Source organism: Budorcas taxicolor, chromosome 1 (assembly GCF_023091745.1).
Source record: "Budorcas taxicolor isolate Tak-1 chromosome 1, Takin1.1, whole genome shotgun sequence".
NCBI lineage: Eukaryota > Metazoa > Chordata > Mammalia > Artiodactyla > Bovidae > Budorcas > Budorcas taxicolor.
In genome coordinates, this window is record NC_068910.1 from 180935522 (window position 1) to 180958800 (window position 23279).

The following is a 23279-nucleotide window of genomic DNA, read 5'->3' on the forward strand; positions in this document are numbered from 1 at the left end:
ATGAAACCAAGGAAAGAGCATACAGGTAAGATGCTACAGTCACTGAGGGCTTGAAAGACCTGGGTTTCAATTGCAGGTGCTCTGGTTACCATCTCAGAACCCGCTCAAGCTACTAAGCTCCCTTACATAGCATTCTTCCTATGTAAAGTAAGGATGTCTTCAGTCATTCATCAGAAATTCATTCAACTCCTATTACGATCCATTTGCTGAGCTAGATGAAAATACAAAGCTCTCTCTCCATTCAGTGGAACACACAAGCTAATAAAAACAAGACTTTTCAACAAGAAACAATATTCCGTAGTCGTTACAGCTTTAGAATAACACTCAGTTCTACAACATACTTGTTCTTACACCTTGGATAAGTTATTCAAGCTCTCTAGACCTCAGTTTCCTCAACTGGAATTGAGGGATTTCTCTCATCAGGAGGATTCAAAGAAGCACAGCTGTAGTTCATTCATTTTCACTGCTACACAAAATTCCACTAAAATTTTAAACCCATTCTCCTGTCAATAACCAGTTGCTATTTCTACACTTTGGCCATTACAAGCAATGTTTCTATGAGCACACTTTCATGTGCATCTTCTTGTATATCCTTGGAATGCTGCTAAAAGAGATTCTTCCAGAACATATACTTAGGAATTAAAATGCTCAGTGAAAGGGTGAATGAACGTTCATCTTTTCCAACTATTTCCAAGCCTTTTCAAAGATTCCAATTCCTTTAGAAACAATAACACTAAGCTGGGGATAAAAAAAGAAAAAAAAAGTCCTGGAAGACTACATAAACCATGAATAATTTTTTAATGGAATCTATGTTCATATAGATTTAAACCCAGATGGGAAATAAAAGACACAAAATTCAGGACAGAGTTCTCTCCCAGTGGAGGAAGGCACAGCCCAGGGAGAATGAGGAGGGAAAAGTTGGCACATACCCCATAAGGCTCTAGCTCTCAAGTCAATGCTGTATTCTTTTTGTGTGCTTTAGCTTCTTCGCATAAATTTTTTCAAAATATCAAATATTCCATTGACAAGAATAAGACTCTTTACCATTTGAGCCACAAGGGAATCCCTTGAAAAGAATTAAGTATTTTTAAAAGCAGTTAGCATTGCCTGTGTCTGATACATAGCTAAAGTTCCCAGTAACTGGCAGTTATTGCTGTAAAATGTGAAGAGAGTAGAAACAGATGACAAGACTGTTTCTAGATGACACTCCAGTACTGCAGGAAATGGAGGTGCTCAGCAGAGAGCTGGGTGAGGAGGCTGCTCAGATACCAGAACCACAAGGACTCTGGGCTCTAGGAGGGCAGGATCCCCCATACCAAGAACACTGCCTCATAGAAGGTGCCAAAAGCATTATGTGATAGATGAAAGGAAAAGTCTGTCTTACAGATGACAGTCTTAAACAATATTCTAAGGGGGAGAGTGAGAAAAGATAGCCAGGAACAGAGTAAGAAACACCTATTTCAGGGCAGGCAGAGAAGCTCCCAAAGGTGACTGAGAAGAAAAGGTAAGGAAGGCAGAGATGTCCAAGAGCTGCTTGCTTCCACCCCATCCCATCTGTTTGCTTTTCATGATACTAATTTATTTAGAGGTTCTGAGCTGGCTCTTTTATAGAATGATCATGCTCTGAATCTCTCCAATTGTTTATCCATGATTAGCTTTTTAACAAGGTATGTTGTATACATCTGAGTTATATGGGGGGGGGGGATATCAAATTATTCCATTTTTGGTAAGTTCAATCATTCAGTGACTGTCAAATATCCCTACTGAAAAGGTATAATTTTTCCTTTGTTATTCTAAGTGATCTGAGAGTGATGCTTGTAGACTCAGAACATCCTGTTCTCCTAGAAACTTTTGCTGACTTTTCACAAATCTTGAAGATTGTTGCCTGAATCCGTTACTACGCTGAGATTGAAAACTGGTTTCTTTCTATCATTCCTTCTACCTTTTCTAGCTGACATTCTTCTGTGAAGACATTCTCTTGTCTTCATCCTCCTTTTTTTATCTATATTTTTAATAGTACTAGCAACTCTTGAATTTGGTTTACTTTCAAAAGTGTTTTCATCTATTACTGTTATTCTTACTGATATCCAAAATTCAGAAGTGCCACCAAGTCAGCTCTCGTGTCCTTTTTTCCCCTCCTTAACATTTCCTTGTTAGTCTGAGTACTCCCTTGCTTTTTGCCGGCAAGGTATCAACTCACTTTTCCCTGTGCCTAATTTGAAATCAGTCATTTCCCCAAGGAGGCTTGGTCCCTTTTAGTGGGCAGTGATACCTAGAAACAAGATAAGCTCATTAATATTGGGGCTCATTCTTTGCCACCTACTGAGGATTTCTACTTTTGTTATGTGAGGATGGAAAAGGCTTGAGCAAGTTTATAGCTATGAGGGTGTCACAACTTCAAGAGAACTTCTGCAGGTTTACACCTTGAAAGAAAATAGTCTAAAGACAGAGACAGATCTTGAATACAAAAGAGGAAAGCAATAATGTATGGATAAAGATTAGAAGTCAGGGAAGGCTGCCTTTAAAAAAAAAAAAAAAAAACACAGTATGGAGTAAAATAAAGCTGGTCCTTGTCCAAGTAGGTCATGAACATGAAATGCAATTCGTGGTACAGATGGAAAGGAACACTTCTAATTATCAGATTTGGTACAGTTCAGACAACTACATCTGAGGCAGTGATGAAATGGCAACTAATAGCTCCCATAGCGTATGGCAAGATGTAAGATAGCTCTCTCAAAACATGTAAGACTGATTCATATTGAAATCCATATGAAAAGAGAAATAATCACTAATGGATTATTTAAAGAGGATATTTACATTCAACAATGGATCCCACTGGGAAAGGTCTTCCATTCCATATGCACCCTGAGCACCAAGCTGCTTGAAAATGCGTCTTTCACCTTTAAGTCCTATTCATTTTCAAGTGAATTATAGTTGCTCCATTGTCGTATATTGCGTTTAACAAAATACAAATTCATTTAAAGAATTTTCCCAATTCATAACAATACATTTTATTGAACCGAAATTTACTGATTTCCTCCAACAGGCAGGAAGTACCTGAATTTTAGGCTTTGAAATGTATGAGAATCACTTCTCCGTAGTATTTCCATTTCCACTTAGAGTCCTGGGTATTTATATTCTTTTCCTTTGGATATGTAAGCCTGAATCTTGAACAAACATAAAGGTGATTGATATTCATCTAAGACATGAAAGCAGTTGGTTTCTCAGAATTAAAAATCTGTTCCCCAGCCCCCTAGCAAAGGGGCATGTGTTAAGGCCTTAAGCCCCAGGATCTGAAGATCTGAGTACAGCACGCCTGACTGAGAAACACCATCTCAGTGAAGCAAAAAGAGGTCAGAGATTCATTTCCTTGCCTGGCCCACAGGGAACAGAAATACATATTCCAAAACAATGCTGCAGAAGAACAGGCTGTGGGCAGAAGCACGGGGGTGGCAGGAAGAGGGAGAGTCAGGAATCATGACATCTCCATTTAATTCCAGAGAAGGAAGCAGTCCCCCGAACTCTGGAGACAGGAGTTTCATAGCTTTACATCACTCTCATCAAAGACGCAGGACTGCGTGGACTGCCAGTAGGAGCATGAAATGCTCTGGACTTCACCCTTAATCCCTCAGAGTGAAGGGAAACCCTCACTTACTTAGAGTGCCACTTTCCATTACTAGAACCCGGGGTCCACAGAACCACAGCCTTCCGCCCCAGCCACCCCTAGGCAAACACTGCTGGGCCAGACTCCCCAGAGAGGTGCGGAGCGCTCGAAAACGGATCTAAGGTGTCTCCTGCAGCCCTGCCTCAGTGCAGAACCACCACGTCACATAGATGTGGGGAAGTAGGGCACATGTGGGGCCCGGCCCAGGGGAAGTCCTGGCCTACTGAGAGTCCCAGAGACGTCCGATCCGATTCTGCTGTCAGCTTAGTCACTCACTCTCTGAACCCCCACCGGCCCCTCTGAGTCACACACTGCCAGGCACCAGATCTTACAGGAATAGAAACCCTAGCAACTACTACCTCTCCTTTTAGATGTAAACACAGAACCCGGGAGGCACTTTGCAAATAGGGCAGATTCTTTACCGTCTGAGCTACCCAGGAGGCCCCAAATAATCGACTACCACAGCTATTAAGAAATTGAGCCATATTTTTAACCAAGGTCCACTGCATCCATTTAATCATTATGCTCCACTGCCTGCCCATTATTCCAACAGGACAGTAAAGAAAACCTACTTCACATTCCAAGACCTAAACATATGAATCACATATTGCTGCTGAGTTACTCAATGCATAAAGTTTAGCATCAATCACAGAGTTGATTACATTCTATTCCTGTATCAAAATGGTAAGAAATACAACTATTATTAAGGGGCTATTCATGTCTTAAACCATGGGAGCTGCTGGCACCTAGTGGACAGAGGCCGAAGATGCAGCCTTCTATGATGCACCAGACCACTCACCCACAGAGAACTGCAACTCAAAAAAATGCTGACAGTACCAAGGGTGAGAAATCCTGGGCAACCCCAAGACTGTAGGTGAAAAATCCCCCCAAATCCATCCTGACAAACCAGATGCAATTACTGACAGAGGCGGGGGGCGGGTGGAATTTTTGTGGCCTTAGGAGGGCCTGTGCAGCACCTCACCTCTTCCCCCAGCTCCTAATTATCTACCTGCATCACCCAAAGATGTGAAGACAGACCCAGGTTCGAGGAGATGCCACTCTTGCACATAGCTGTGAGTTTGGCTACATGTATTTTAAGGGAAGTGGTTGGAAGTAAAATAAAAACTAGGTCTGCATGTTATCAGTCTACCTGTTATTACATGGAATCAAAGAACAGCTGTTTCTGGCAGAAACTCACAGATGTTTAGTCTTCATGATTTTGAGAGTCTGTTAACAGGAGGGCCCAGGAAGGAGCCCGGAAGTGTAAGGACAGAGCTGAGCTTATGCTTTGGTGGAAGAGAAGTTCTGAGGTGTCTGCAATTCAGCCTATGAAGAACATGCAGGTGTTTCCAATGTGAGAATGAATTAGCACTGCTCCTCAATTCAAAGTCCGTAAGACCCTGATCCTGGGAAAGATTGAAGGCAGGAGGAGAAGAGGACAACAGAGGATGAGATGGTTGGATGGCACCACCGATGCAATGGACATGAGTTTGAGTAGGCTCCAGAAGCTGGTGATGGACAGGGAAGCCTGGAGTGCTGCAGTCCATGGGGTTAGAAAGAGTCAGACACAACTGAGTGACTGAACTGAACTGACAGTCAAAGCTATGGTTTTTCCAGTAGTCCCTGTATAAATCTGAGAGCAGGACCAAAGAATTGATGCTTTTGAACTGTGGTGATGGAGAAGACTCTTGAGAGTCCCTTGGACAGCACGGAGGTCAAAACAGTCAATTCTAAAGGAGATCAACCCTGAAAACTCATTGAAAGGACTAATGTGGAAGCTCCAGTACTTTGGCCACCTGATGCAAACGCTGACTCACTGGAAAAGGTCCTGATGCTGAGAAACGCTGAAGGCAAAAGGAGAAGAAGGCAGCAGAAGATAAGATAGTTGGATAGCATCACTGACTGATTTAATGCACATGAATTTGGGCAAACTCTGGGATATAGTGAAGGACAGGGAAGCCTGGAGTGCTGCAGTCCATGGAGTCGCAAAGAGTTGGACACAACTTAGTGACTGAACAACAAACAACTCAGAGGCAACAACATCCGCCCATTTATAAGTGAAAGCACGTTTCTCACTGGCGTACGTTCTGACCGATGAAGTCAATGAGTCATGGTGGCCAGGAGTTTGAGGAATCAAGTTAGACCTCATGCCCATATGGAGAAAACTGGCTGGAAGGGAGAAACAGCAACCAAAAGGGTCCTCCTCATGCCCGGGATCCCAGCATCCAAACCACAGCAGCAGACTTGGGTTTCCTCCAGCAACAGGGTCTCCACCACCAACTGATTAATGTCATTTGTTTTAATCACTAATAATATACGTGGTCTGTTTCTAGTCAGAAAGGTGTTCATTTTTAAACACTTTCAGAAACTGGCAAATTAAACAGAGGTTCTGTACGCAGTGGCACCCAGAGGCTGACTGGAGAGACTGAAGGCATCCACACACCTGGCAGAGCTTTAACCACCAGATCCCACTCTCACACGCACATGTCCACCTCACCTCACCTCAAAAAAAAAATACCTGATAAGTGATTCCTAAAAACAATATTCCAGAACAATGCTGAAGGGCCTGCACACTCACAGACACACACAAAGCATGCCTGCCTGAGCTACCATAGGAGTAGGGAAGACCTCACTGGGAGATGAACACACAAGTTTTAATACTGTCTAACCATGTATTATCTGCCCAATTCGCCTTTGATGAGTTACTTAACCATTTTCAGCACCAGCTGCCTCATTTGCAAAATGGTGGTAACAGTAACTGATTAACAAAGCTCTATTATGTTACTCAAGAGCTTAGGCAAGCCACAAGACCCCTGCTGTGCTATCATCTCAGGAGTCCTGGTGAATGTGCCTGGTAGCTCTCTCTGCCCGACACATTCTCCTTCCCCTGTGACTGGCTAAACCTAACTAATTTGTCAACCCTCACTGTCACATGACCCAAGAAGACAGCTTTAATACCACCATTCCTGAAGCTGGAAGGTGCTGAGTGGTAGCTCTGCTCCTGTGCCTCCTCCTTCAATGACAGCCCCCTGTTGCACCGGAAAGTACCACTGTGCTCTTCCGTCTCCCCTAGATTGGGAACTTGCTGAGTGTTCCCTGTTGCCAATGTATCTCCATGCCTGCCTGCCTGCCTGCCTGCCTGCCTGCCTGCCTGCCGCCTGTGCTCTGCTCAGGCATGTCCGACTCTTTGGGACGCCATGGACCCCACCAGGCTCCTCTGTCCATGAGATTTTCCAGACAACAATACTAGAGTAGGTTGCCATTTCCTCTCCAAAAAATCTTTCCATCCAGGGATCGAACCCACAAATCTCCTGCATTGGCAGGCGGATTCCTTACCACTGAGCCACCCGGGAAGCCCCACTGTATCTCCATACTGCCTAAAAACATGCTCTGTTGGATTCAGTAAACAAATCAAGGAAAGGAAGATCCACTGTATACAGCAGCTAAAGGCTATAATGTACCTTATGAACAGAGGATTTCAAGCGGTCAATATCAATACCATCAACTATTACAGGGAAGTCAGGAAACAGAATGACAGAGAGAGGGACAATAAATTTAGAAATGAGGTCCCCGGCAGCCTTTGAGAAGTGTGGTGAGCACTGGACATTAACGCTCATGGGGATGAAGAAAGATAAGGGAGGTACTCATTCCTTCGGATACAAAAGAAAGCAAGATTCCCACTGGCTGAGCCTAGACAGAGCGCAGGCCAGATAGAGGACACAGGGAGGGCAGAGAGGGGTTAGATAGCCACAGTCGAAGTCTGAGCAGCAGCCAAGTAGGAAATGGAGTAAGAAATGGTTTTCTGAGTCGCAAGGTGGGCAGTCAGTTACAGATTAAAAACAGTTACTTCTATGAAGTAAACTGATGAGCCTAAAATGACTTCCTTTTGAACAGGTCTATGACCTAGAAGAAAAAGACACTGTTTACCCACTTCTCAGGAGTCACAGTGTCGGGAAAGAGAGGCAAGATCAAGAGTCAGGAAGAAGAAATTCTTGAATACTCAACAGACCATAGAGTAAGATAGGCCAGAAGACTGATGACAGAATTAATTAATACTACTCAAAAGTATAACATATTTTTAAAGTAAAAGTATGCTGTTGAATATTTAATAACATAAAATATTATAAAATGCAACTATAAGACTGAATATGTAGCCCATACATAAATCCTCATTTTAGTCAACCCATTAACTACAACTGCTCTGAAAACCATCTAGGATACTACATACTGGCAAGACAAGGAGAGAAAAGAAAAAGTCACACATTACAGCAAGGGAGATAAAACCAGCAATGCTAAGAAAACAGCCTTAGTAAGTTTGGACACGTGCACAATGATTATACACATCTGTAAGAGTTGGGCACGACTGAGCGACTTCACTTTCGCTTTTCACTTTCATGCATTGGAGAAGGAAATGGCAACCCACTCCAGTATTCTTGCCTGGAGAATCCCAGAGACAGAGGAGCCTAGTGGGCTGCCATCTATGAGGTCGCACAGAGTCGGACATGACTGAAGCGACTTAGCAGCAGCAGCATACTCTTTTTACTGTTAGAAGAATCATCTAGGAAACAAGTATTTATTGCATATGAAAAGATCTTGGGGCACCTGGAATGAAAGCTTTTGATGTTTGAACTCGAGGAGGAATTTTGAGCCTGTCACTTGCTAAAAAAAAGAACAAAGAACAGGGAGGAAAATGCTCATCATAGGTGTGCTGTGCCAAGTCGCTCAGTCGTGTCCGACTCTTTGTGACCCCAAAAAGGAGGGACGGTAGCCCGGCCAGGCTCCTCTGTCCATGGAACTCTCCAGGCAAGAATACTGAAGTAGGTTGCCATGCCCTCCTCTGAGGGATCTTCCCAACCCAAGTATTGAACCCAGATCTCCTGCACTGCAGATAGATTATTTACCAGCTGAACTACCATTGTCACTTGCTAAGAACAGAACAAAGAACAGTGAGGAAAATGATCATCATAGGTGGGTAGGGATAAAAGAGTGATTTGAAAGCAATTCATTTTCCATATACATTTTTTTCCTAATTATGAACTATTCCAAGTACACGAAAGTACAGAAACTAATGCTGGTAACACCAGTATACCTAATTGCCCAGTATTAATTCACAGTAATGCTTACGCATAATTCACAGTAATGTTAGGCACAGTAATGTTTAGTTGTTTCAGAATTTAAGAGATGAACGACCACAAATACAGCTGAAGTCCAACCACCCTAGGCCCCACTTCCTTCTCCAAGAGTAAGCACTGTTCTCAAGTTAGACAGTATCATTCCTGCCCAGAACAAGCTCAGTATCACCCTGGATCAAACACAGTATTTCACCACAGAGAACTACATCTGCTTGTTTCTAAAGAAAACCTCATGACCTTTTAAGACTATCCTAGGTAAATACAAGATGTTCTTTATCACTGGCTCTCATAAAATATCTATTTATATTTCCAGACCAGAAGGATAAGATTATGATGATGAAATCTGTAACAAGTAAACTCTCTAAGAAAACTTCTAGATTTCAGGCTCCCTTTAACATAACTTTTACCTACCTGAAGTGCCGACTACAGCAAAGAAAAGTTGTTTTTTTAAACCTTCCTCATCAAACATTTATTAAAGTTTCCTGTGTACAGAGTCAAAAACTTGCTATTCAAAGAGTACTCTTTGCCTTACCAACATCAACATTACACCCAACTTCAGACTTATGGTATATGAGTCTTCACGTTAGCCAGAGCCCCAGAAAATCTGTACGCACATTAAAGTCTCAAGAGGGCTAGCTTAAAGAATTCAAAAAGGTGCCAACCCAGACCAAGGCAGAACTGAACCAATCACATTCTGCGAAACTTATCCTCTCCCTATCAAACAATAAAGCTTTCAGGTGTCATTTCAGTAAGTCCATGTATAACTAGACCATTGGTTATCAACCAGGGGCAATCTGCCCCCCTAGAAGACATTTTGGTCACAACTTAGGACGATAAAACTATTTGCACCTAATAGCTAGAAGGCAAGGATGTTGATGTTTAACATCCTACAATGCTGAGGACAACGCTCACAACAAGTCATCTAACTCCAGAATGTCAACGGTAAAAAGGTTTTAAAAACAAAAAAACAGGAAACAAAAGAAAGCCTGCTGATGATTTCCTGGCTAAAAGGGTCAACTGTTTGTTAACTTCAGTAATTTATATCATCTGTTTTGAGCATCTACATCCATAAGGGGGGAAAAAAATAATAAACCAGTAACTAAAAACACTTCTTGTTCAACTCTCAAGTAGAGTTTACAAGGTTCTCACCAGAGTTTACATCAAATCTATAATGGTCAATAGCGACAACCAACAAGAAGTTTGGTAAAGCAACAAAAGCATATGTTGAAATATTTCAAGTTATACAAGCTATATTTAAAGACTAAGTGCCCTGCTACCACACATACATTTCAACAAAACATCCTGGCATTTATTTAACATAATTAAATCTTCATTTTTGTACTACAATACAGGATCACTGGTGAAGAAACATCATGGCCACTTCAAGATGACAAGCGCTCACTGGGCTAAATTACTTCATTGAAAGGAAACCTCATATTGGTCCAAATTTTTAAAAAGGTAATTGAAGAAATACTTTAATGTCGTCAAGAGCTTTGTTAATTTCATCAAAATATTATGATGGAATAATATCTCTTCTTCAGAAAAAGTAGAATTATAGCACACAATTAAAACACTGGAAGGTGGTCTGTTTTAAGAGAAGATTGGTTCAATGCATGAAATTACACAGAAGATGAGTAATTAACAAACTTTTATTATGGTGAATGTATTTCTGGAGTGAGCATCGCCTTGTTTGGCCCTGGATCAACTAAATTCTGCCCAAAGAGAGAGCCTTAAGGTTACATGAAATACTCCACAACCCAAAAATATTAATGCGGCACAATCCAGAGACCTAACATTTCACTAGGGACAAGTGTACTCACTATCTAGGTTAAAAGTAAACTTTGCCAAAAAAGAAGAAAACAAAGAAAAAAATTAAACTTTGCCATGGATGTTCTAGTTGTACAAAAAAAGATGAAAGAAATTCATAGGCTCCTGCTACACATTAACAGCTGTCTTTTGGTCCCATAAAATTCCATTTTACCTTTATATGACCAAAGATTCAAAGTGACGGTTTATATAGGCCAAAATGTTTCACATCATTTCATTCTCCTTTACCTGGATCTGTGGAATGAGGAAGATTTCCACCTAACAATAACGAATGCCTTATGTTTTTTTAAATTGAAGTCTAGTTAATTTATGGGCTTCTCTGCTGGCTCAGCAATAAAGAATCCACCTGTAAATGCAGGAGATGCGGGTTTGATCCCTGAGTCAGGAAAACCCTCTGCAGAAAGAAATGGCAACCTACTCCAGGATTCTGGCCTGGGAAATCCCATGGACAAAGGAGGGTGGTGGGCTACAGCTTGTGGGGTCGCAAAGAGTTGGACATGACTTAGCAACTAAACAACAAAGCTGATTTAAATGTTCTGTTAATTACTGCTGTACAGCAAATATAAATGGATGTGTGCATGTGTGTATACATTCTTTTTTTATATATTCTTTTCCATTATGGCTTATCTTAAAATGCTTCTTAGATGAAGTCTGAAGAATTCAGGGAGCTTTGTTTATGTCCCCTGAAGCCTTAAGGTGAACATAATGACCACTTTCACTATAGAAATTCAGAGATAATCTCAGAAGTAACTTCCATGGGCAGGACTGGCTACACTTCCACAAACTGGCTCTCCAGAATGCCCCGTATTTCAGTAGATCATCATCCAGAGGTGCTTGTCCTTTTTCCTTCTCCCCCTTTGCCTGTCTCTCATCTTTAATGGGCTGGGACAAGCTGCTTAGAAACAGTACATCAGCTGACAGCCTAAGGCAGGGAAGGGAGTGTTGTTGGGCCACACCGAGACCTTCTTTCTTTAGGATTTATTTGGTTATTTTTTACGTTATAGTATAAAATCAACATCCATATGTGAGTATTTCCTCCATCTGTGACAGGGTTTGAAGTTTTAGTAGGTCTCTTTATCAGGATACTAAATCACCTCTATACTTAAGATAAGGAGAGGAGACAGGACAGAAGTTACAAGGTCAAAGTAACACTTCTCTCTATTATCATCGTGTCCTATTTTTCATCTCACATGTATTCCTGCCTTTTGATCTCCATGTCTAACTGGCCTCACCTGCTACAGATACCTTAAGATAGTTCTTTTTCCACACATCTCTTGATCCATCACTGCAGAGAAGACTGCCACACCCTGAGACACCAAGACCAAGTATGGCAAATTATGTACCGGGAGGTCACAACACCCTGCCATCAACACTAGTGTTGAAGAAACACAGACTTAAAAGCATGAAAATTACTGCCAACACTGTCTCGGATTTAGCTATAGCTCATGACCCATGCAAACTGTCCCTAAATTTGCCTCTGCTGTATCGAAACAGCAGCACAGGCAGCAGTGATACCCTCTTTCCGCAGTCAACACATCTCACATGGAAAGATTCTGACCTGCCATTGCTTCGAAACGGGCCAAAAGAGCAAGAAGATGTCATTTGGAGAAAAAGATCCAAGCAACGATTGAGTATTCATTTCAGAAGGCACTCCTGCTCTAGAAGTCTGCCTGGGTCAGCTAGCCCCTTCCACCAACCTCAAACGAGGAAGGGAGGGGGGCGTGAAATGCACTGCAAGGCATATCTGTTCAATTTTTGACACTGAGGAAACAGAACACGTAGCTCTCAACCCTTGAGATCAAGGTTGTTGTTGTTGTTTAGTCGTTCAGTGGTGTCCAACCCTTTGCAACACCATGGACTGCACCCCACCCAGGCTCCTCTGTCCATGGGATTCTCCAGGCAAGAATACTGGAGTGGGTTGTCATTTCCTTCTCCAGGGGAATCTTCCAACCCAGCGACCAAACCCACATTTCCTGCATTGGCAGGCAGATTCTTTACTGCTGAGCTACCAAGGAGACCTGGCATTAGGGTACACACAGACATACTGTATTTCAAATGGACATAAGTCACAAGACTCTGTGGAAAATGTCTTTATACACATTCCTAGAAGGAAAGGAAAGAAACGGTGGCTCTTGCTAAATCATTTCTGAGAAATTTTTCACTATTATTCTGTATCAGTTCAGTTCAGTTTAGTCACTCAGCCGTGTCCGACTCTCTGTGACCCCATGAACCGCATGTCAGGCCTCCCTGTCCATCACCAACTCCTGAGCTTACCCAAACCCATGTCCATTGAGTCGGTGATGCCATCCAACCATCTCATCCTCTGTCGTCCCCTGCTCATCCTGCCTTCAATCTTTCCCAACATCAGGGTCTTTTCAAATGAGTCAGCTCTTCTCATCAGATGGCCAAAGTACTGGAGTTTCAGCTTCAGCATCAGTCCTTCCATCTCCTTTAGAATGGATTGGTTGGATCTCCTTGCAGTCCAAGGGACTCTCAAGAGTCTTCTCCAACACCACAGTTCAAAAGCATCAATTCTTCGGTGCTCAGCTTTCTTTATAGTCCAACTCTCACATCCATATGTGACTACCGGAAAAACCGTAGCCTTGACTAGATGGACCTTTGTTGGCAAAGTAATGTCTCTGCTTTTTAACATGTTATCTAGGTTGGTCATAACTTTCCTTCCAAGGAGTGAGCATCTTTTAATTTCATGGCTGCAATCACTATCTGCTGTGATATGTGAACGCAAAAAAATAAAAATAAAAAATAACGTCAGCCACTGTTTCCCCATCTATTTTCCATGAAGTGATGGGACCAGATGCCACGATCTTAGTTTTCTGAATGTTGAGCTTTAAGTCAACTTTTTCACTCTCCTCTTTGACTTTCATCAAGAAGCTCTTTAGTTCTTCACTTTCTGCCATAAGGGTGGTGTCATTTGCATATCTGAGCTTATTGATAATTTCTCCCAGCAATCTTGATTCCAGATTGTGCTTCATCCAGCCCATCGTTTCTCACGATGTACTCTGCATAGAAGTTAAACAAGCAGGGTGACAATATACAGCCTTGACGTACTCCTTTTCCTATTTGGAACCAGCCTGTTGTTCCATATCCAGTTCTAACTGTTGTTTCCTGACCTGCATACAGGTTTCTCAAGAGGCAGGTCAGGTGGTCTGGTATTCCCATCTCTTTCAGAATTTCCCACAGTTTATTGTGACCCACACAGTCAAAGGCTTTGGCATAGTCAATAAAGCAGAAATAGATGTTTTTCTGAAACTCTCTTGCTTTTTCCATGATCCAGCAGATAGATGTTGGCAATTTGATCTCTGGTTCTTCTGCCTTTCCTAAAACGAGCTTGAACATCTGGAAGTTTAAGGTTTACGTATTGCTGAAGCCTGGCTTGGAGAATTTTGAGCATTACTTTACTAGCGTGTGAGATGAGTGCAACTGTGCGGTAGTGTGAGCATTCTTTGGCATTGCCTTTCTTTGAGATTGCAATGAAAACTGACCTTTTCCAGCCCGCGGCCACTGCTGAGTTTTCCAAATTTGCTGGCATATTGAGTGCAGCACTTTCACAGCATCATCTTTCAGGACTTGAAATAGCTCAACTGGAATTCCATCACCTCCACTAGCTTTGTTCGTAGTGATGCTTTCTAAGGCCCGCTTGACTTCACATTCCAGGATGTCTGCCTCTAGGTGAGTGATCACACCACTGTGATTATATGGGTTGTGAAGATCTTTTTTGAATAGTTCTTCTGTGTATTCTTGCCACCACTTCTTAATATCTTCTGCTTCTGTTAGGTCCATACCATTTCTGTCCTTTATTGAGCCCATTTTTGCATGAAATGTTCCCTTGGTATCTCTAATTATCTTGAAGAGATCTCTAGTCTTTCCTATTCTATTGTTTTCCTCTATATGTTGGCTTCTGTAATTATTCTAAAAAGAAAAAGTTGGCACTCATTAAATAATTTCTGGAAATTCTTCAGCATGTAATTACACATTAAATATTTAATATTTCTCTCTACAATGTACTAGGGCTTCCCTGGTAGCTCAGCTGGTAAAGAATCTGCTTGCAATGTAAGAACCCCAGTTCGATTCCTGGTTAGGGAAGATCCCTGGAGAAGGGACAGGCTACCCACTTCAGTATTTTTGCCTCGAGAATCCCCATGGACAGAGGAGCTTGGCAGGCTGAAGTCCATGGGGTCACAAAGAGTTGGAAATGACTGACCAATTGAGCACGAGATCTGCTTTTTAAAAAATTTTTATATTTTAAACTGCAATGAATCCAACAATTAGTGAATACACAACATGACCCCTGCAGCACACTGACTGAGGGGCAGTGTCCCGAGCACTGCAACCCCTGGGGGCAGTCTCTTAAGCTCTGTGAAACTGCTCTTAGACTAAGTTGCATCTTAGTTTCAGTGGACAATACCAATTATTTCCTTGATACAGACTCTGCCACAGTAAGCAGTTTACAATAGGAAACATAGACCCTTCACTCACCATCTAAATATAAAACAGGCTACAGAAGACCTTCAAAGAAGCAAGTCAACTACAAATCCATTATGATCAGATCCAAGTGAACAGGGCATTAGATTTCCCTCCAAAGAAAGTCCAAGGACTGGCAAAATCAAATGGCTAGAAATATTTCTAGTTTTGTCATATGCTCATAGGAAGAATACACAGAAGCAAGATACTCTTTTGTGAGGAGTAGCACACAAAGCTTGCAAGTATGATTTTTATTTACAACGTGACTGAATTTCATATTCACATTTCCAAATTTCATCTTCTCACATGTGCTTAAATTCACTGACCTAACCCTTCACTCACTTTGCAAGCACCATACGTGGCACAAGAAAAATAAAGACGAATAAGATACATTCTGTATCCTCAAGGAACCCAGTGTCCTCCATAATCTTTCTTTCCCATGATCCCTGACTGGATGTGAATTTCTTAAGAGGGATTCATGTCTTGTATTCCCAGATTGTATATTCATTTATTTCACAAATATTTTAAATATCTAATGTCCTAAAGTAATGCTAGGAATATAATGGTTAAAAAAAAAAAAAAAAGACATGATCCCTTTTACCCTGAAAAAGCTTACAATAGTAGAGAAAACAAAAACCAAACACCTAAAGAGACGAGTGCTGTGATAGAAGGCACGAAACTATGAGCTCACATACAAGGGCCCTCACGCTTGATCCACCGCAACCAAGGCTCAAGGCAGCAAAGTGTCCTAAAGAAAGTCACAGCTTTCTTTAGGGAAGGACGATGACAAGGTAGCCAACCAAGAAGGTAGCAGAAGAGTCTTCCACACAAATGAAAGTTTGTGCAAAGATTCAAGGTGAGAGAAATCATGGAGCCTGCAAGGTAGGAGGATTCGGAACAGCAGCAGCTCATTGCTGGAGGTAGAATCAGTTGGGACCAGACCAAGAAGGGGACTTCTGGTAGCTCAGGGTTTAAGAGCTGAAGAACTTTACCCTGAGGGCAAGAATGAAGGGTTAAACAGGATGTTGCCATTACAGATAAGATGGGCAGCAGACATTTTCTTTGATACATCAAATAATCTTTCAAAAAACTCACTCCTCATCTTCCTTGGCCATAAATCATTATGTCCAACATCTGTGAAGACTACACAAGATTCCCTAACAGAAGGTTCTGGGTAATACCCAGGACAGTGCTCCTCAATAAAAATATGATGAGAGCCATATATGTAATTTTAAATTTTCTAGTAGCCATATTCTTTAAAATAAGTGAAATTAAGATTAATAATATATTTTATTGAATGGGATATTTCTAAAATATCATCTCAACATGTAATAAGTATTAAAAATACCGAGATATTTTACATAATTTTTAATACTAAGTTTGCAAAATTCATTGTGCATTTTACATCACATTTCAATCTGGACTGGACCCATTTCAAGTCCTCTACAGCCACGCATGGCTATTGTCTACCATATTGGACAATACAGACTAGAATGTACTTTGGGGAACATTTCTCAGAATGTTTAAGGTACTTCTATCATTTTTGTGTTTACTAATTTATAAAAGTATTGCAAATCTGCTTCTAAATGGGAAAAGACACAGAATATCTCAATTTTGAAAGGTACCCATAATCCTATACCAAAAATACCAGTTACATGTGGCCGTGTATGCTTGTAAGACATGGGCCTGTCTAAAATATACATAGCGTGGGTTTTGTGTAACAACAGCTCTTAAACCTACTATGAAACAGATGCTGTTTTTATAGCTTTATTACCTCAGAAGCTACATTTAAATGAGTACTCCCAGAACTCAGTTTTACAGGAACCCCTATCATTTCAGGGAAATGCTGGTCTCCATGATCACCTCAGTGCTCAGGCTGGCCTGCTGCTTCTCTAATGTTTCCTTCCTGTTACCTGTCTACTCGATTCTTCCCTTTTCTAAAGGAAGGAAGAGAAGGTGAAAGGGAGGAAGGGACGGGTACCTAACGAATACAGCACAAACTTAGCTTCCAGAATTTGCTGGGCTTGGTTCTATCTTGCTGGGGTTTATTATATCCTATCCTTGCCTGGAAAATCTCATGGACAGAGGAGCCTGGTGGGTCACAGTCCATGGGGTCGCAAAGAGTTGGGCAGACTGAGCGACTAACACTTACTTACTTGGTTTTATCTACTGCCCTCTGCTTTTGTTTCTCAGCAAACGACTCAGAGGTCGTGAGTGCCCTTTGAGTGACTCTTTCACATCACCTTGCAGGCCACACCTTAGGAAGTTACCAGACCATGAATGCCACCACCACCCCACCTGCGGAGGGGTCCTGCCCCTCGAACACCCTCATCACCAAGCAGATCATCCCCATGCTGTACTTCGTGGTCTTTGTGGCCGGCATCCTGCTCAACGGCATGTCAGGGTGGGTGTTCTTCTACGTGCCTAGCTCCAAGAGTTTCATCGTCTATCTCAAGAATATTGTCATTGCCGACTTCCTGATGAGCCTGACTTTTCCTTTCAAGATCCTGGGGGACTTGGGCCTGGGCCTCTGGCAGGTAAAAGTCTTTGTGTGCAGGGTCTCGGCCGTGCTCTTCTACATCAACATGTACGTCAGCATCGTGTTCTTCGGGCTCATTGGCTTTGACAGATATTATAAAATCGTGAAGCCTCTCTTGACTTCTTTCATCCAGTCCATAAGCTACAGCAAACTCCTGTCAGTGCTGGTGTGGAGCTTCACATTGCTCATCGCCCTTCCCAATATGATCCTGACCAATCGGAGTGTCACAGAGGCCACACGCGTGAAATGTATGGACCTTAAGAGTGACCTGGGCCTCAAGTGGCACAAAGCCTCCAGCTACATCTTTGTGGGCATCTTCTGGATTGTGTTTCTTTCCTTAATCATCTTCTACACTGCTATCACAAAGAAGATCTTTAAGTCCCACCTCAAGTCCAGAAAGAATTCCATATCAGTCAAGAAGAAATCTAGCCGCAATATATTCAGCATTATGTTCGTGTTTTTTATCTGCTTTGTACCTTACCACATTGCCAGAATCCCCTATACACAGAGCCAAACAGAAGCTCATTACAGCTGTCAGTCAAAACAAATCCTGTTCTATGTGAAAGAATTCTCTCTGCTACTGTCAGCTGCAAACGTATGCCTGGACCCCATTATTTATTTCTTTCTATGCCAGCCATTTAGAGAGGTCTTGTGTAAGAAATTGCATATCCCATTAAAAACTCAGCATGACTCAGAAACTTCCAAAACCAAAAGGGAAAATATAATACAAGAAAGCACAGATACTTTGTGAATTCCCACCTCCTTTCAAATAAAGTTCATGCATGCATACTGTAATCTTCAATTCTATAACAAGACAAAATGAATACACATGTCCACAATAGTATCATCTCTAGGCATTACTATTCAATTTAGTGGAATAATAAAGTTAACAGGTAGGTTTCCATGCATCTTTTGTAACATCAAAGAAAAAAATAATATATTAGTTAATCTTATCCCATCAAAATAGAAGGTTTAAAAGTATAATCAGTAGTCTGGTCAGTTCATACAGAACTTTAAACAGCAAATACATAGGAAGCAATACAGACAATTCACAGGTGTATCTTCTAAAAACAAGGATCAAGTTATACAATTTCTTTCAACAAGGTCATTAAAGACCAATGTAAAAGCAGGCAGAGTTGATACGGACTTAGAAGCCAGTTTGTTGTGAAAAAGTCGAGTTTTCTCTGATTTGAAGAACCTGGGTAAGCAGACACTGAGAAAATTACTTAAGAAATCCCCAACTGATTTATTTCATCACATTTCAAAGGAAAGCAGATATAAATTCTGTATACTGCAGCAAAAAGTGTAATTTTTCTCTGATAGCATTTTGAGGATAAGGTAACTTTTAAATTCTTTATATAAAGATAAGCTAAGCCACTTAATGAGACTGGGGTTCTGGTCTTAGAATATGTTTAAGTGAACTCTACAGAGAGAATCTAGGTAGTGGCATGGGTTGCGAGCAACTTCCCGTGCTCAATGGTACGGAAAGAAATATATACAGGCTGACTGGGGAAAAGGCATATGTACACAAACACCTCCCAGGCTGGCAACATACATTATTCTCTAGGAGCAGAAAGAAACAGTTTTCGTAGAAAGCAACTGGACTTCATAAAAAAGAAAATCTAAAATCTATGAGCCATAAATTACACACAAAATGAAAATTTACATATCACATTTTATGAAAAACAAATTTCGTATGTGCAGATATAGGATATGGCTGCTGGCTTTGTGAGTTATCAAAGCTAAATTCTTTGCTATTAACTTGCCTGAAGATATTTAGCCCAACTTTCAAATGTTCTTCTCAAACATTTTTGTATCATATATGTACTAATAAAAAATATTTTTCATAGTGTCAATTTTTCCCTTAGTAGTCAAGATATTAAAAAACAGTACCAGATTTCCTCAGTCAAGACATGGGTGGTTTCTTTAGTACACTCGATCACACATGCTAATAAAAGACACAGAAAGAAGGCATAAGAATACCCAGGTAAGAGTTATATAGAGTACTTTTGAAATCTTATTTGCCACTGACTTTTCAAAATAAGTATTTCTATGTTCTAGGACCTCATCAAATTTTAGACAAAAGTGAGAAGGCACATTTTAAACTGAGGAAGATCTGGGAAGGTCTTCACACTCTGTATCCACCTTCTACTCTCTGCTCCCAATTCTGGGTCAAATATTCTCTTCCAAAAAGAACAAATCACAATTCTATCATAAGCATGCCCAGCAAAACTAAGCTTGCTATAGCATTTGTCTGGCTAAATATATTTGCAAAAGAAAGTAGCTTGTTTTTATTCAGTTTCCATTGTTCAGGGCAAATTATTACATATTTAAGTTTAACATGCCCCTACTGCAGCACCAGGAGAAACTGAAAGTATAAAAGAAGATAGGAACCACCAAGTAATGCCTCTGTAACCACTGTGGCTAAGCAAATCGGAAACATGAAAGGCAGTATTTTTCAGGAAAATATGCAATGCAAATAAGGATAGGTGAAGCAAGAGTTGAATAACAGCTACTGCATATCAGAATTTGTAAAGTAAAGACCTATACTTGGAAAAGTGTAAGACACTGAAGAAAACACAAACAAATGGAAAGATGTATGGTACTCACAAACTGGAAGAATTAACACTGCTAACATGATCATACTATCTAAGGCAATCTACAGGTTCAATGCAATCCCTATTAAAATATCAATGGCATTGTTTACAGAACTAGAACAAATAATTCTAAAGTTTATACAAAAATAGAAAGGCCTCTGAAAAGGCAAGATAAGCTTGAGAAAGGATACCAAAGCTGGAGGTATCACACTCCGTGATTTCAAACTATACTACAAAGCTATAGTAACCAAAACAGGATGGTACTGGCACAAACACAGACATATAGATCAATGGACTAGAACAAAGGGCCCAAAAATGAACCCATACGTACACAATCAATTAATCTACAAAAAGGAAGCAAGAATACACAATGGAGAAAAGACAGCCTCTTCCATCAATGGTGTTGAGAAAACTGGGCAGCTATATGCAGAAGAAAGAAACTGGACTATTTTCCAATACCATATACAAAAATAAATTCAAATGGATAAAACACTGAAATCTAAGATTTGAAGGCATAAAACCCCTAGAAGAAAACACAGGCAGTACACTCTTTGGCAATGGTTGTAGCAATTTTTCTGGGTATGTTTCAGGCAAGGGAAACAAAAGCAAAAGTAAACAAATTGCATCAAACTAAAAAACTTTTGTACAGCAAAGGAAATAAACAAAAAAGCAAAAAGGCCAGGAACCTTCACGCACTATCAGTGGAAATGTAAATGGGTAATGCCACTATGGAAAACAGTATGGAAGTTCCTCAAAAAAATTAAAAATAGAACTATCAGCAATTGTACTTCTCAGTACTTTTCACTAAAAAAACAAAAACACTTATTCTAAAAGATACATGCATCCCTATGTTCACGTCAGCATTATTTGCAACAGTCAAGACATGGAAGCAACTTAAGTGCCCATCAATAGATGAATGCATAAAGAAGATGTGAGATACACACACACATACACACACATACAGACAGACATATATACCAAGAACAAACTGGTGGTAGTCAGAGGGGAGGAATTAGTGAAACAAGTGAGGGCTCAAAGAAGCAACAAACTTCCAGTTATACGGTAAATAAATCATGGGATGTGAATGTAATGTACAACAGAGAAATTAATCAATAATATGAACTTCCCTTGTGGCTCAGCTGGTAAAGAATCGCCTGCAATGCAGGAGACCTAGGTTCCAACCCTGGGTCAGGAAGATCACTTGGAGAAGGAAACGGCAACCTACTCCAGTACTCTTGCCTGGAAAATTCCACGGACAGAGGAGCCTGGTAGGCTACAGTCCATGGGGTTGCAAAGAGCTGGACACGACTGCGCAACTTCACTTTCACTTTTCACTGGTGACAGATGGAAACCAGACATATCAAGGTGATCCTCTTGTCATGTATAAAAGTAATCACTATGTTGTACACCTGAAACCAATAACGCTATAAGACAATTATCCTTCAATTTAAAAACTGAAGAAAAAAACTTCAGATCAAGATTACAAACAAATCTTTGGATTTAACTTTTGCAGATCATTTAAGACTTTAGCGAGAGGAATTTCCGTGAGAAATTTATCAGAGTTAGAAGTCAGATCATAAGGAGTTTATTCAAATATTGAAAAGTTAGGTAAATAAAAGCAATGAGCATTTTTTAAGAGAGAAACTTAAAGGTCCACGGCTACAATAAAAAAACACAATAGACAAGAACAAAAGTGGATTAATCCAGAAACTTCTGAGATTAGCACTAGATTTTAAATTATTTTGTGTAATATGTTCTAGTTTATAAACAAGACTTGTAATACATATTTGCTGCAGCTAAAAAAATACAACATTTAATCACTTCGTACAAGCAGTGCTATGAAATGAAGCATTTTGAAAACTGGCTTATGGCAAACACAAGCTACGTTTAGTTAAAGTGCTTCTTTCAGGAGTGAGAGGTTAACAGGCAGGAAGGCCAGGGGTCTTCAAATAGAGGAAATAGGCTGCAAGTGTCAGATTTTTTTTAATCTCTCCCTTAATCGCCAGGAGGAAACAAACTACAAGTGTCAGATTTTTTTCTCTTAAAATTCTGCGTTGCCATGACGATACCTGGTTCCACCTGAACTTTTTCTCAAAACTTAAGCCAATGCTTTTTTCTTATGGAAATGTTTTTCTTAAGTCATGTTAAGGAAACTATGTATTTGCTTTGGAATCTACCTTTCTTCAAACTGGTTCCACCTAAAATTAACTTTTGGCTGCTAACAACTCAACAAACCACTATTCATATCAATTGTTTTATGGCTGGGGATGACACACCTGTGCCATCCTATCTCAAAAATCCATATTGTGGGAGAGGGGCCAGGTGAAACTCAGTCAGCCTTGAAGTGTTTCTTTTAATTGATTGATAGCTTTCTAACTGACATAAAACAGCTTGCTAAAACTAGCAAGGGGGGGGGCACTCTCTGTCCCCCTTCTGATGTCTATGTCAGAAGCTTTCTCTGTCTCATTTTATACTCTAATAAAACTCTGCTATACAAAAGCTCTTGACTGATCAAGCCTGGTCTCTGGTCCCGAAGTTAAACCATCTTCAGAGATCACGAATCTGATACAGTTCACACCGTAAGCTATCAGGAGGATGTCCTGCCATAAAGTGGTGATCCATATGTCACTGAAATCTTGCAGAGAAGAGGTGGCCAAAAGGAAGCAGCAGCTTTTACTGTTGAAAACCAGAGAGTATTAGATCTTTCCTACCCCAACACACAAACCCTCACAGTGCTGTTACCCAAAGGAAATCCCATGTCATCTGGGCCGATGATGATCTGTTATGTTTATAATTTGCATGACGTCTGTTGATGTCATGGATATTTTCTGTACTAATAAAGTTAATTTTTTTCCACAGTCAAAACACATAGGTAGTAGCAACAGGACAAAGGACAGAATAAAGAAATAATGGCACAAACTTCCTATCAACTCTAAGTGGAAAAAAAGCTTAGTTTAAGAGTGTTTTCCAGAGTCTCTAGATTAATCTTTTAGGTGATGCTAACGTGGAAAGGTTTTATTATTTGTAAGTGACCCCAC

At 40.7% G+C, this 23279-nt stretch overlaps 2 protein-coding genes across 2 annotated transcripts in view; one reads left to right on the plus strand and one right to left on the minus strand.

The window, feature by feature from the left end:
- MED12L (mediator complex subunit 12L) overlaps window positions 1–23279 on the minus strand; it is a 354867-nt gene that overhangs the window by 204615 nt on the left and 126973 nt on the right. The gene's annotated exons all lie outside the window — the stretch shown is intronic.
- Window positions 17382–18395, plus strand: P2RY14 (purinergic receptor P2Y14). Its single transcript, XM_052636433.1, has one exon. It carries the CDS (start codon window positions 17382–17384, stop codon window positions 18393–18395), a length of 1014 nt encoding a protein of 337 aa, XP_052492393.1.

What these genes read in the sequence shown, in the direction of transcription:
- P2RY14 (XM_052636433.1), top strand. Translation starts at nt 17,382, where the DNA reads ATGAATGCCACCACCACCCCACCTGCGGAGGGGTCCTGCCCCTCGAAC.